The following is a 16,771-nucleotide window of genomic DNA, read 5'->3' as shown; positions in this document are numbered from 1 at the left end:
TTCAACCTATCAACAAATTATTTGACCAAGATATGTTTAAAGATCTCAAAATATAGATGTTGTAGATACCTTTACAATTTTCCACAAAATTTTTGTTCAACTAAATCCAAGTCAGTTTGAGAAAGATATGACCAAAATACTAACGTTTGATAAATCTGTTCAGGTTGTGTGATTTGTTTTTTTTTTTAAATTCATCAAACTTCTTTACTTGTCCTATAATCAGAATATGAACTTAGTGAGCTAAACAAGGCACGAATGTGCACAAAAGAGTAAGTATAAAGGAACAAATATCTTTGTCACTAATCATCTCTTGCTGAGCATGCAAGGAACTAATATTTTACGTGTTAATTACAGGCTAATTTAAGGCCTTGTTTCATTTATGTTCCCTATGAAAGACTTCCTCAATAATCATCATCCAAATTCTTGATTTGTGCAATACCTCAAAAGCTTTTTTCACCTCAGGCAGCAATCGATGGGCTCATTTGCTGAAGGATTGTATACTTTCGAAACAAAGGAGGTTTCAACGCTAGCACCCCAGGGTCCAATAAATGCAGAATTGAACAAAATAGAATCCTACGAAAGAATGTATACTATCAAGTATGGTCCCTTTACCCTTGGCGACATCAAATGGGAGATCCGCCTATTACCGTTCGGAGAATATTTGCACTATTATCTCTGTTTGTTAGATGATGAAGTGGTAGTCAAGAAGTTTGGCTACATATCCTTGGTGCAGGATCATAGTAGCAATGGTGATTGGAAGATCCACACTTGGATAAAATTGAACGAAGAGAAGGTTTTTGAAGTAAAACCTTTCGGTACCTCCCTCGCTGAGGCATTGGGCCTCAAATCCATGGTATGGTTAACATCCTTTAGCAAATCAGCTCAAGAGAAATATTGTAAAGATGATTGCTTCTTGAATAAATTCGTATTATGGGTCATTTATGATGATTCCAGGAAGGCGCCAGCAAATGCTGTGCGCCTTGGACAGCCTCATCAACCTGAGTTCATATCACCAAATCTTTCTGTGCCTTCGACAGCCTCATCAACCCTCCTGGTAACTGGTGATTTTGCAGATATTATTTTTCTTGTGAAAAAAGACACATTTGCTGCCCATAGGTGTGTAATTGCGGCTCGTTCATCTGTTTTCCGATCAGAACTTCTCGCCCTACAAAAGGATATTAATATGAGCATGAAGAGTTTATGTGTATCCATACGGCACATTGATGGACTCACATTTAAACACTTGCTCCATTTCATTTATACCGATACCTTGCCGCCTGACTTCGAGGAGGTTACCCCACCAGAGAGATACCACCGCATGTTTGTCGCAGCGCATTGTTTTAAAATTGAAGGGCTCAAGTTAGTATGCGAGAAGAAGCTTACCAAGGTGGTTGCCGACGCCATGATAACCGCAATAGATCTCTCGGAGTATCATGAGTGCGGTCTGCTCGAAATTGTTCAGCATGATTGAAATAATTGCTTCAACTGTTCTGGGTACAAAAGAAGTCGACCACCTATGTCTATGTTATCAGTAGTTGCAATTAATAAAAGTGATTAAAGGATTTAAGAAATAGAGAATGAATATTGTATTAATATTGTGTATCAATTACAATTATAATGAAGTTCATTTACAGACTATATTATGGTTTATTTCTAAACATCTCCAATTAATCATCTCCTACCTACCACTCTTGTATTCCTAATTAATTCCCACATTATATACCCACTTATATCTCTAACAGGGATCGGAGTTTATCCAGTTTTTTTGTTTTTCAAAGGTTTTGTTGTGATCTGTGTTTTTGTTAAGTTGTTCATGTTGTTTAATTGCTTGTATCAATTTCATTTTCCTTTTTTCTCATTTTAATTATATATATATATATATATATAATTAAAATGAGAAAAAAAAGGAATGGAGGTGGTGATCTTGCAAGTTTACATGAGAAAAAAGAAATGTACCACTTGACTTTATACAAAATTAATTTGAAATTCTAAAAACTTTACATGTAAATTTATCACTCATGAAATAAATCGGTTTCAACGGTTTGGATTTATTATTTGAAGCTAATCTAATTGGTTTTGGAGGTAAGCTCACCAAACACTTTGGTGAGCTTAAGAACACCCTAGATCTACTCTATAGATATAATTAATTGATCCATGATTTACAGGGTTTCTTTGGATCTGCTGTGACCTTCTATCTGCAATCGTGGTGCATATCGGTTAGAGGGCCCCTGTATTCTGCCATGTTTAACCCGCTCTCCACTATAATTATAACGGTTCTTTTCTTCTATTATTATTCATGAAGAGCTCCACATTGGAAGGTGATTGTGTTGAAAATCATTCACAAAATTCATAGTGGATAGTTTTACAGTAAAAAATCCTCATCCAGAAACTTGATTGCCACCATTAATAAACAGTAAATCAATGAAAAAATCTATAGATAATAAGAAAAAAAAGAGTAAGGAATTGGAATGACAAAGGTTTACTCACAGCCAATGAACACTTATACTGGTTATTACAATTTATCACCGATATCTACTATTTGTATTGTAACTTCCAATAACTCTCTTTATTTCTTTTGATTCTAAGAGTTGAAACAAATTATTTCTGCTAATTTCTTCCCCAGCTTTGTTGATGCTACTGCCATTATTGGAGGACTGTATGTAGTGTTATGGAGGTAAAGCAGAGAATTTGAAGAGAATTAAAGAACAGAGAATTATAGATTATAAAAAGATTTCCACCTCAATAGATACTGAATCTCAAAATTGTGAAACTGATATTGAACAACCCCTTCTGACAAGAAAGTCAGAGTTGGAAAAATAGAAGATTATTGTGTCAATTTTTTGTTAGTATTTATGATATATATATATATATATATATATTTTTTTTATCAAGACCATGTCCTTCAATGAAAATATTAATTTTGGCCATTTTATTTTTCAATTGGGAAGATTTTGTTTAGTTCATGGATATACATAACATAACTACAATAATGACTACCAAAATTAAGTAATTAATCTCTAAACAAAATTGAACACACAAATCATTCAATCTGTATAAAAAATTTCTGTAATCTATACTCTGGTTTAAAAATAATCGCTATAAATTAAACAAAAATAAAATGCCAGCCCAATTAGACTGCTTGGCCCAATTGGGTTTTCCATCAAACAACTAATTGATCCACTGGGAAGCTTTTTGGTTTAAAAAAAAAATTAAAATTAGTATCTGAGAATTCAAGTTGAAAAAAATAAAAATAATATATTGAGTAAATTATACAAATATTTGTTAAAGTATATCTCGTTTTGTATTTGGTACGAAATGAATTCTACTGCTAAGACAGTTGAGAAATAACATGAAAATCCATTTTTTAATCTAGGTCATGATAATGTCTAATATATGGATGTATGTAAGTATGAATTTTCAATTAATTAATAATGAAAGATATGTTGATGCTAATATTTATTAAAATGATACTTAATATTTGAGATTGATGTTAATTTGCAGGGGATAAGGTATTGACAATTGCGCAATGTATTTGCTAATTTGAACCAAGATGAATTGTTCAGGTCCAATAATTTCAATTGATGGGTTACAGATTCCAGGCCCCAAATATTAGCAGGCCTAAGTCCAACAATCCAAATTTTGCACATATATAGATACATGCTACAGCAAACGACATCTTATTGTGGGTTCCATAAGATGATCAGTACATTGCATGCACACTATAATATTGCCTATATTTTACATTTTTTGAAATTTTTTTACTATTCATTAAGTATTTAACAAAATCGTTATATTTAGACAATTGAATTTTTGTATCCATCTTAATAAATAGTAAAAAAAAATTAAGAAAAATATAAAATTTGATCTGCAAGCACATTTTAACATATCCATCATGTTGAACAGTTTGAATTTTGAAAACATAGGATGTAATCCGGTATTACCAAAAAAGAGTGTAATTAGATCCCTCATATAAAAAATGTACAATGTACACCTTAAATACCTAGTTGTTACTCTCTCTCTCTCTCTCTCTCTCGCTCTCCCTCTCTAATTGTAAACACAGAAATGGGTGGGTTTAGCTTAGAGGAACAGAAACCAATGATGGCTATGGTGGCAACGCAGTGCATATATGCTGTAATGAATCTGGTGTCGAAAGCTAGCGGCATTCAACCGCGGTTACAGCACAACGGTTTTTGTGGTGTACAGGCATAGCATTGCTACTCTTTTTCTAATCCCTTTCACACTCCTTGCAAAGCGGTACGTACTGTATATAGTATATAGTTTCTCTTTAACCACCTTTTAGATAGCACTGACAACAATTTCATACAAAGTGAAATAACTTTAAGTAAAATTATGAGATCTTTAATCAGCATTTTTAACTTAAAGTCCCAAACATGCCCATCGACTAAATATTTTTCATTCATACTATAAAGTGTGAACAGATCAGACATTATTCAAACCAACCTAAATTAATATTGATGGAGTGATCATGCTGCTATTTCCAAAGTTAAAAAAAGAGTTGATAGAGGATAAAATTGCTATATATTTCCAAAATTTAGTAGCTATATATATAAACATAGTCATTATCAATTATCATGTGTTTATCTGAATTAATTTTAAATGTTTAAGCATCTCAGTTAACTTGAAACCTTTCAAATTTACAGGGACAGGGTTTCTGACATGTCTCTCAATTTTAAAGGCTTTGGATTTGTTTTCCTTGCATCTTGAACTCGGTATGTATGAAATTACTTGAAATTCAATTAAGCTGGATTTTTTTTTTTTTTTTAATGTTAAGCTGGAAATTTGTTATATTGATTTATATTAATTTTTTTTACTTTTCCAATGTCTTATATTATATATAAATACTCAACAGTGTAACCATGAATCAGTCATTGTATTATGGGGGGGTACATTTGGGGTCTCCATCAATGGCTGCAGCTATGGCCAACCTGATTCCAGCAATTACTTTTGTAATGGCTGCTTCTGTTGTGTATGTATTATACTCTTTTAAAATTTTAATCTTAGCTAATTATATGTGACTTGATAAAAAATATTGTGAAGGATATAAAGTGAATAATTATTTAAACCCATCATTTTACAATTTACAGATTAGAGACAGTGAAATTGGGAAGTTTAAGAAGCTGGGCTAAGATACTTGGCACCATGATTTGTGTAGCTAGGAGGAGCAATGACAATTCACACGAATATCGACAAATGGGTTATCGGTGGCCTCTTTCTCATGGGAGCAAGCAGTTTCTGGTCTTTATGGCTTATATTACAGGTAATTTTAATTAAAGGTAAAATAATACCAAATTGTGAATAAAAATAATAGATTAAAAGAGAGTTTTTTGTACTCTGTGTTACTAAATTCTAGATCTTGATTAAAATAATATTTAAACTAGCCATATCTTGTGATGTTTTCAAAGTCCAAGCAGTCGATCCAAACCGTTCAACATGGTGCATTTATTAAAATGTGCTTGCAGAGTATTTTACAAAATCGTTATTTTCATACCATTGAATTTTTGTACACATCTTAACAAATAGCAAAAAAATTCAAAAAAATATAAAATGTGATATGCAAACACATTTAAATATATCCATCATGTTGAATGATTTGGGTCGACTGTTTGAACTTTGAAAATGTAGGGTGTGATCTTGTGTCACCCAAAAAGGATGTAAGTGAATCCCTCATATATATATATACACACACACACTTGATTGTTGCAATTAACTTATTAGTTGTACGTAAAGTAGTTCTGATGAAATATGACAATATTGGTGTTTCCATTTCTTTGTAGGTCCCCATTTGCAAATCGTACTCTGACCCGTTATCACTCTCGGCATAGACATGCTTGATGTCAGCCCTACAAGCAGCCGCCGCAACATTTTACATGCATCCTGGTGATTTGAGCATTTGGTGTTTCACTTCTCTGAGTGACCTCTTTGCTTGCATATATGCTGTACCTAAGTAACCCTTTTGCCTTCTTTTCAGATCTATTAGTTATTTAAGGGGAACATATATAGATATAATTAATTGAACCATGATTTACAGCGTTTCTTTGGATCTGCTGTGACCTTCTATCTTCAATCGTGATGCATATAGTTGAGAGGGCCTCTGTATTCTGCCATGTTTAACCCGCTCTCGCCTATAATTACTACAGTTCTTTCTTCTATTATACTTCATGAAGAGCTCCACATTGGAAGGTAATTGTGTTCAAAATCATTCACAAAATTCATAGTAAAGATAGTTTTACTGTAATAAATCCTCATTGAGAAACTTGATTACCACCATAAATAATCAACAAATCAATGACAAATCAAAAAATAATAAGAAAAAAAAAAGAAAGGAATTGACTCCTTTGCCTTCTTTTAAGATCTCTTAGCTATTTAAGAGGAACATATATTGATACAGTTGATTAATCGATGATTTACAGGGTTTCTTTGGATCTGCTGTGACCTTCTATCTGCAATTGTGGTGCATATCGGTTAGAGGGCCTTTGTATTCTGCCATGTTTAGCTCGTTCTTGACTATAATTATTACAGTTCTTTCTTCTATTATTCTTCATGAAGAGCTCCACATTGGAAGGTAATTTTGTTCAAAATCATTCACAAAATTCATAGTCAGGATAGTTTTAACATTATAAATCCTCATCGACGAACTTGAATAAAACCATAAATATAAGTAAATCAATGACAAATTAATAAATAATAAAGGAAAAAAAAAATGAATTGGAACGGAAAAGGTTTACTATTAGTAGTGTAGATTCTAATAACTCTATTTCTTTTTTATTCTAAAAGTTGACAGAAATTATTTTTGCTAATTTCTTCTACAGCTTTGTTGGTGCTACTGCTATTATTTATGGGGTAAAGCAAAGGATTTAGATTTTAAAGAGAAATTGAAGAGAATGGAAGAACAGAGAAATTTAGATTTTAAAAAGATTTCCATCTCAATAGATACTGAATCTCAAAATTGTGAAACTGATATCCAACAAGCCCTTCTAACAAACAAGTCAGAGTTGGAAAAATAGAATAATGTTTCAATTTTTTGTTAGCTATATATGATCTTTTTTGTCAAGACCATGTCATTCAATAAAAAAATTAATTTGGGCCATTTTACTTTTTAATTGGGAAGATCTGATATGCACAGTAAACTAAAAGTTCCATTGTTTAGTTCATGGAACTACATGTTTTCCATTTTGACTACCAAAATTAAGTAATTAATCACTTGCTCAACATCTTAACTACAATAACACTGTCTAAGCAAATTAAACACAAAAAATAATTCAAATATGACTCTGGCTTGATATTATCGTCCTATGTTTGACAGTAACATTTTTGTCGTTAAAATCCCTTAGCTAAACAAGATTTTTATGTCGAATTCCTACCAAAACCCTAGACATTTTTACTATATAATTTCAACCTATCAACAAATTATTTGGCCAAGATATGATTAGAGATACTCAAAATATAGATGTTGTAGATTCCTTTACAATTTTCCACAAAAATTTTGTTAAGTTAAATCCGAGTCAGTTTGAGAAAGATATGACCAAAATGCTAACATTTGATAAATCTGTTCAGGTTGTGTGATTTGTTTTTGTTTTTTTTTTTTAATTCATCAAACTTCTTTACTTGTAACTATAATCAGAATATGAACTTAGTGAGCTAAACAAGGCACGAATGAGCACAAAAGAGTAAGTATAAAGGAACAAATATCTTTGTCACTAATCATCTCTTGCTGAGCATGCAAGGAACTAATATTTTACGTGTTAATTACACGCTAATTTGAAGCCTTGTTTCATTTATGTTCCCTATCAAAGACTTCCTCAATAATCATCATCTAAATTTTTGATTTGTGCAATACCTCAAAAGTTTTTTTCACCTCAAGCAACGATGCCCGCATTTGCTGAAGGATTGTATACTTTCGAAACAAAGGAGGTTTCAACGCTTGCACCCCAGGGTCAAATAAATAAAGAATTGCTCAAAACAAACTCCTACGAAAGAGTTTATACTATCAAGTACGGTCCCTTTACCCTGGGCAACATCAAATGGGAGATCCGCCTAATGCCGTACGGAGAAAATTTGAACTATTTTCTCTGTTTGTTAGATGATGCAGTGGTAGTCAAGAAGTTTGGCTACATATCCTTGGTGCAGGATCACAGTAGCAATGGTGATTGGAAGATCCACAGTTGGACAAAATTGAATGAAGAGAAGGGTTTCGAAGTAATATACTTTGCCAAGGGATTGGGCCTCAAATCCATGGTATGGTTAACTCGCTTTAGCAAATCAGATCAAGAGAAATATTGTAAAGATGATTGCTTCTTTAATAAATTCGTATTATGGGTCGACATTGCTGATGATTCCAGGAAGGCGCCGGCAAATGCTGTGCGCCTTGGACAGCCTCATCAACCCAAGTTCATATCACCAAACCTTTCTGTGCCTTCGACTGCCTCATCAACCCTCCTGGTAACTGGTGATTTTGCAGATATTATTTTTCTTGTGAAAAAAGACACATTTGCTGCCCATAGGTGTGTGCTTGCGGCTCGTTCATCTGTTTTCCGATCAGAACTTCTCGCTCTAGAAAAGGATATTAATATGAGCATGAATTGTTTATGTGTATCCGTACAGCACATTGATGGAGTCACATTTAAACACTTGCTCCATTTCATTTATACCGATACCTTGCCACCTGACTTCGAGGAGGTTACCCCACCAAAGAGATACCACCGCATGTTTGTCGCAGCGCATCGTTTTAAAATTGAAGGGCTCAAGTTAATATGTGAGAAGAAGCTTACTATGGTGGTTGCCGACGCCATGATAACCGCAATAGATCTCATGGAGTATCATGAGAGCGGTCAGCTCAAAATTGTTCAGCATGATTGAAATAATTGCCTCAATTGTTCTGGATACAAAAGAAGTCGACCACCTATGTCTATGTTAGCACTAGTTGTACCACCGACAAGTATGTTGGAGAGGAGTGCAAGTAATAAAAGTGATTGAAAGATTTAAGAAATAGAGAATAAATATTGTATTAATCTTGTGTATCAATTACAATTATAATGAAGTTCATTTACAGACTATATTATAGTTTATTTCTAAACATCTCCAATTAATTATCTCCTACCTACAACTCTTGTGTTGCGAATTATTTCCCACATTATATACCCACTTATATCTCTGATAGGGATCGGAGTTTATCCATTTTTTTGTTTTTCAAAGGTTTTGTTGTAATCTGTGTTTTTGTAAAGTTGTTCATGTTGTTTAATTGCTTGTATCATATTGGCATTTTCCTTTTTTTTTCTCATTTTAATTATATATATATATAATTAAAATGAGAAAAAAGGAATGGAGGTGGTGATCTTGCAAGTTCAATTCAGAATCCTATTAGTTGGTGGAGCTGTGTACATTGGTCAATTTGAAAGGGACATCAATTATGATTTTTTTTTTAAATTGCTGAATTTTTCATGCGCTAATTGGTTGTGTAACAGAACGGAGAAAGGATTCCATTAGAATTATATAATTCTCATGCATTTATTATGTGCCAAAGTACAGAGCTATAATTGTATTCTTGATTGGAATAAAATCACCAAAATATACTATATATATTCATGACCCGCTTCGTATAGAATTTTTTATACCTTGCAACTTCCATACAGGACTCGAACTTAAATGAACCAGAAAAGAATTGAAACTAATGGTGTATTTTAATTAGTATTTATCAATAATTCAATTTGAACTCTGCTATAGCAGATATGAATCAAAGCTTGAGCACACATAGGGGAGCTTCAAAAATGAAAGGGGTTTATTGTGGCTCCAAATTTACAAATATAAAATTAGGACTCGTTCAGGCCCAACTATTTGTAATTTATGTGTTACGGATTCTAGGCCCAAAATGTAAGCAGGCCTAAGGCCTCCAATCCAAATTTATCAGGACTAGATTTTCACTGGTACGGTCTGTACGGAATTGATAAGTAGATAACATGCTGCAATTAATAAACATAATCTGGAAGGAATATTCTCAAATCATTGTCACTATACCTCATGTCTTAGCCGCGTGCTGAGCACACAGAGAAATAGTCTTCTCCCTGTGTTAATTACCCCCTAAATTGAAGCCCCCTTTCATTTCTGTTCCCTGTCAATCATCCTCCAATTTATTAATTTGTGCAATACCTCAAAAGCTTTTTTTTCACCACAGCCAACAATAGGTTCATTTGCTGAAGGAGTGTTTACAGTTGAAACAAAGGAGGTTTCACGGCTTGCACCGCACGGCCGAATAAACGAAGAATTGTTGAAAATAAAATCCTTTGAAAGATTAATGTATAATACCAAATATGGTCCCTTTACCATAGGCGATATCAAATGGGAGATCCGCCTATACCCGGTTGGAGAATTCGTGTGGTATTATCTCTGTTTGTTAGATGATACAGTGGCAGTCAAGAAATATGGCTACATGTCCTTGGTGCAGGATTACAGTAGCGATGGCGAATGGAAGATCGACACTTTTATAAAAATAAATGAAGAGATGGATTTCAAAGCAACCCCACTTGGCGAGGGTTTGGGCCTCCCCATGGTGCCATTAACGTACTTCACCAAAGAAGATCAAGAGAAGTATTCTAATGATGATTGCTTTGTGCATAAATTCTTTTTATGGTTCAATTTTGATGGTTCCAAGAAAGCACGGGCAAAATCTATGCGCCTGCGACGGCCACAACAACCCCAGGTAATATCAACAAAACCTTCTGAGCCTTCGGCACTTGAGCAGCCGGATGAAGAAGAAATGCTAATATCACCTCCTTTAGACCTAATTAGTACACTCCTAGAAACCGGGGATTTTGCAGATATTATTTTTGTTGTAAAAAGCACACATTCGCTGCCCATAGGTGCGTGCTTGCGGCTCGTTTCTCTGTGTTCCGATCAGAACTTCTCGCTCTACAAGACAATATCGATACGAGCATAAAGAATTTATGTGTATCCATACAGCATATGGATGGACTCACATTTAAGCACTTGCTCCATTTCATTTATATGGATTGGATTGGATTGGGTTGGGTTGATATGAGACAGCTGGTTAATGGACCCGTTGCTTTTATTAGGGAGAGAGAGAGAATGGAAAAAGAGGCCCAGCCCAGTTGGAAAACATGCGATCACAACTCAAAGTTTGTGTTACTTTAGAGAATGGGACTAAAATTTTCTTCAAAATTAACGCCGAACTTAATTTTGAGTTACTTTATTTAGTTTTATATTTTAATTAAAGAAGAAATACCACACCATTAGTGCAAATATTGGTGCAATTAATTGACAATCATACTGATCTGACGATTAATGTTTTTAATCAATAAAAAAATTACTATTACTTCACATTTGTTATAATTAACTTGTGTATATTAATTGTTGCATGCGTTGGTTACTTTCAATCTGATCAGGGACGTACAGTATTGAACAATTAATTAATATTTAATTATGTGACATAATTAAATTAAAAACCCGGATTGAACATTGAGTACTAAACTAATTGGGTTTAATTACCAGTGGCCGTGTACTATATATTTATCCAATTACTTACTTTATCCAAATTATTTTAGACTTTAGATAAATAAACGGGTTGGGTTCATATTCACATGCATTATATATAATGTACTTTTGAACAGCCGGCTAGATAAGTTTAATAACATTGAATATTCAAGATGAATTCCATATATTTGTCACCTTTCACTCAAGCTCAATTCAACTCCTTAACCAACTTCAATCCCAATTCATATACAAATATTACCACATATAGCCTCACTAACTCATAAATTCACAGCCAAACGTACTATGTTATAGCTACAAATTAAATCACTTGACAATTAAATATTAATTATTATGTCTTCTCGATCTGCTCTGCAGCTGTAAGTAAGAATCACCATTGCAGTTACTGGAAGTTGACTTACATAAACCTACCCGGTTTTCCTTCATAACTTGAATTTGAAAAACTGACCATCAGTCGCCACTATTTATTCCCTCCCTCTCATAAGTCATAAGCTTGCTTATTGAAGCGGGTGTGGACCCGTTAACCCATTATGACTCAAATCTAAAACATGAAGCAATTTCAGATTTCCAAATTCAGGCCTTATGTTAAGCCCGTTATTGTTTAAGTAGAGAGAAGGGGCCATATCAAATCAACTGTGCAAAAAAAATAAAAAAAATAAACATACTTTAAACACTGACAGTTTTGGAGGGAGTATGAACTATTTAACAAAGATAAGACAATTCAAACACTTACTGTAGATGAATTCGAGCAACCCATAAGGCGGCGTGGCCCCTTATTTATGTAGAAAAATCAACTGAGGATTGACATCTCATCTCATTCGAGAGAGAATTTGAAATGCAAAACCAAAATCAAGCATTGAAACTACAACAATAAAAAATCAGTAAAGCAGGATGGTACGGACAAGTCCTGGTACCATTCAGGTGGTACAGGCAGTAGATCAGTACTCGGTAAAGAAGGTGTGTGTATATATTGGTCAAATTTATTTTCAAATTTAGATGGTACACACAAGAGAACCCGCCTCAGATTTCAATTTGGCCTAATTAGGCCTAATTTAAATCAAAAAATTCAACTACTTGGTAGCGATATAAAGCAGTGAAGTGATAAAATTATGCTGCGCAAAAAATATTATTCCTAAAAGAGTTACAATGAACTACAGTAAACTGATTTATTTGATTTCACATGGTTAAAGAAGTATTATCAGGGGCAAATTATCAAAAGGAAGACAATTCCTACAAGTACAGTACACCATGGGTAATATCAAAATACCAAATATGCCCTTTATTCAATCTATATAATGACCTGATAAATCTATCCAGGTTTTTATATATTGGACCAATTCAACTAATAAAGTAATTGTACAGGAGCAGAAGGGCCCACATGCTGATTTTCTGGTGCCTTTCATTAGTTTTTCATCTTCATTAAACTATAGTTCCTGCAATGGAGAAAAGTTGGTTTACTTCATTTATACCAGCAGAAAAATAGTAGAACATGCTGAAACATGTATAACCAAGCCACAACAATGGAGAACATTTTTTTTTTCACTTATGTTTCTTTATTTATTTTTTATATTTTCTGGCCTCAAAACATGTATAACCAATGTCTGGGTGACATATGTAACACCATCATTGAAAACCCGAGTCAATTTAAATACAGAGAGTAATAGAGCATATATAGTAGAGTCCATATTGATGGATTGATCATGTTGCTATTTCCAAAGTTAAAAAAAGAGTCATAGAGGATAGATTGCTAGATATTTCCAAAATTTAGTAGCTATATATATAAACATAGTCATAATCAATTATCTTGTGTTACAGGGGCAGGGTTTCTGACATGTCTCTCAATTTTAAAGGCTTTGGATTGGTTTTCCTTGCATCTTTAACTGGGTATGTATGAAATTACTTGAAATTCAACTAAGCTGGATTTTTTTTTTTAATGTTAAGCTGGAAATTTGCTATATTGATTTATATTAATTTTTTTATTTTTCCAATGTCTTATATAAATACTCAACAGGGTCACCATGAATCAGACATTGTATTATCAAGGGGTACATATGGGGTCTCCATCAATGGCTGCAGCTATGGCCAACCTAATTCCAGCAATCACTTTTGTAATGGCTGCTTCTATTGGGTATGCATTATACTCATTTAAACTTCTAATCTTAGCTTATATGTGACTTGATCAAAAATATTGTGAAGGATATAAAGTGAACAATTATTTTGTATTTCCAAAATTTAATGGTGGATCTTCACACGAATATCGACAAATGGGTTATTGGTGGCCTCTATCTCATGGGAGCAAGCAGTTTCTGGTCTTTATGGCTTATATTACAGGTAACTTTAATTAAAATTTACAACAATATTAAATTGTGAATAAAAATAATAAATTAAAAGAGTTTTGTGTACTCATGTTACTAAATTCCAGATCTTGTTTAAAAGATTATTTAAACTAGCCAGATCTTGTTATATTTCACATGCATATATACTAGATATTGTTGCAAATAATTTTTTTACAGTAAGCGTTGTTCCGATGAAATATGATAATTTTAGTCTTTCCATTTCTTTGTAGGTCCCCATTTGCAAATCGTACTCTGACCTGCTATCACTCTCGGCATGGACGTGCTTGATGTCAGCCCTACAAGCAGCCGCCGCAACATTTTATGTTCATCCTGATTTGAGAATTTGGTGCTTCACTTCTTTGAGTGACCTCTTTGCTTGCATATATGCAGTACCTAACTTGACTGCTTTGCCTCTTTTAAGATATATTAGCTATTTAAGAGGAACAAATATTGATACAGTTGATTAATTTTATGGTTTCCAAGGTTTCTTTGGATCTGCTGTGACCTTCTATCCATGGTTCCAGAAATCGGCCGATTCCGAGTCAACTCGGCCGAGGCAACTCGGAATCGGCCATGTCCGATCCGAGTTTCACCCGAGTCTCACGCCTATGCGAGTTTTTCGGTAAAACTCGGATGAACAGTGCTTGACTCGGCCGAGTTATCCGATTTTCCGGCCGAGTCAAGCCGAGTTACACCGAGTTGAGCCGTGTTAGACCGAGTTGAGCTGAGTTTTAAACAAACTTACACGGCGAGCAAGTTTTCTTCGAAAATCTTGGTTGAAAAGTGATGAATCGGCTGAGTGAAGCAAGTCTGCACTGATTCCAGCCAGATTCTCACGTTTTGGGTTGATTGTCTCACCGATTCTTCATTTTTTTTTGTTCAATTTGGTTTTGTTAAGCAACTAGTGCAGAGGAAAGGGCGAACGGGTTGAATTTGACCCATGTGGACGTCGTGAAGAAGAAGGAGATATGGGTCAATGCATAAATGAAAAAGTAGAGATATGTGGGCCCCGGGTTGAATTTCTTTTTTTCTTGGATTCCAGGTTCATCCACGTGAGTGAGAGATTAAAGATATGTGGGCCCCTCAAAAGAGAAGAAATGAAAAAGAAATTTTTTTATCGGACTCCATAATTTTTTTACATTTCACAAAAAAAAATAATGGAAGAAATGACAGGAATTGAGAAATGACATCCTACTAATTTTTTATTTGACATTATATTAATGTATTTATTTTTTGACTCTGTACAATAATATTTTCATTTGTATTTTAATACAGAGGATAATGAGATAATTCAGTCAGTTTGATATAGCTTCTGGCAATAAAAATGTGTTATGTTTATAATATTTGTAATAAATTATATAATTAGTAGATTATTTGAGTGTAATATTGTCTTAATTAACATAGTTTTTTTACAAATTATTTTTATTAATATTTTCCTATTTTTTTGCTACAAAACAAGACTTCTGCCAAAAATATCCGAGTTACCGATCCGATTCTTCCGATTCCGGCCGATTTATCCGATTCTGACTTGGCGGTTAAAAGTCCGATTCCGATTCCGATTCCGATTTCTGGAACCATGCTTCTATCTGCAATCATGGTGCATATTCGTTAGAGGGCCTTTGTATTCTGCTATGTTCAGCCCGCTCTCGACTATAATTACTACAATTCTTTCTTCTATTATACTTCATGAAGAGTTCCACATTGGAAGGTAATTGTGTTCAAAATCATTCACAAAATTCATAGTCAGGATAGTTTTACCATTATAAATGCTCATCGAGGAACTTAAATAAAACCATAAATATAAGTAAATCAATGACATATTAATAAATAATAAAGGAAGAAATAAGAATTGGAACGGAAAAGGTTTACTGTAATTAGTAGTGTAGATTCTAATAACTCTATTTCTTTTTTATTCTAAAAGTTGACACAAATTATTTTTGCTAATTACTTCTACAGCTTTGTTGGTGCTACTGCCATTATAGGGGGGCTGTATGTTGTGTTATGGGGTAAAGCTGAGGATTTGAAGAGAATGGAAGAACAGAGAAATTTAAATTTTCGAAAGATTTCCATCTCAATAGACACTGAATCTCAAAATTGTGAAACTGATATCTAGCAATCCCTCCTGGCAAACAAGTCAGAGTTGGAATGAAGATTAATGTGTCAAGTTTTTTCTAATATTTATGATTTTTTTTGTCAAGATCATGTCATTCAATGAAAAAATTAATTTTGGCCATTTTACTTTTTAATTGGGAAGATCTGATATGCACAGTAAACTAAAAGTTCCATTGTTTAGTTCATGGATCTACATATTTCCAGTTTGACCACCAAACTTAAGTAATTAATCAAATATGACTACATTAACACTGTCTAACATTATTAAACACAAAAAATAATTCAAATATGACTCTGGCTTGATATTATCGTTCTACGTTTGACAGTAACATTATTATCGTTGAAATCCCTAAGCTAAACAAGATTTTTAGGTCGAATTCCTATCAAAACCCTAGACATTTTTTACTATATAATTTCAACCTATCAACAAATTATTTGGCCAAGATATGTTTAAAGATACTCAAAATATACATGTTGTAGATTCCTTTACAATTTTCCAGAAGTTTTTTGTTTAGCTAAATCCGATCAGGTTGTGTGATTTGTTTTTTTTTTATTTTTAATTCATCAAACTTCTTTACTTGCAACTATAATCAGAATATGAACATAGGGAGCTAAACAAGTCACGAATGAGCACAAAAGAGTAAGTATAAAGGAACAAATATCTTTGTCACTAATCATCTCTTGCTGAGCATGCAAGGAACTAATATTTTACGTGTTAATTACACACTACTTTGAAGCCTTCTTTCATTTATGTCCCTATTAAAGACTTCCTCAATAATCATCATCCAAATTCTTGATTT

The 16,771-nt window shown here is 33.4% G+C and overlaps 1 protein-coding gene and 1 pseudogene across 1 annotated transcript; both read left to right on the top strand.

Annotated features, from left to right (window-relative positions):
- The first annotated feature begins 472 nt into the window (after positions 1-472).
- On the top strand, positions 473-1,471 carry LOC144545662 (BTB/POZ and MATH domain-containing protein 1-like). Its single transcript, XM_078294217.1, has one exon. It carries the CDS (start codon positions 473-475, stop codon positions 1,469-1,471), a length of 999 nt encoding a protein of 332 aa, XP_078150343.1.
- Positions 1,472-4,745: 3,274 nt separating this feature from the next.
- LOC144545661 (WAT1-related protein At4g30420-like) lies at positions 4,746-15,972 on the top strand (annotated as a pseudogene).
- Positions 15,973-16,771: the final 799 nt, after the last annotated feature.

This window comes from Carex rostrata, chromosome 28 (assembly GCF_964058835.1).
Source record: "Carex rostrata chromosome 28, lpCarRost1.2, whole genome shotgun sequence".
NCBI lineage: Eukaryota > Viridiplantae > Streptophyta > Magnoliopsida > Poales > Cyperaceae > Carex > Carex rostrata.
This window is presented reverse-complemented; position numbering and strand designations above follow the sequence as displayed.

Coding starts and splice junctions, on each gene's coding strand:
- LOC144545662 (XM_078294217.1), top strand. CDS start 473: ATGGGCTCATTTGCTGAAGGATTGTATACTTTCGAAACAAAGGAGGTT.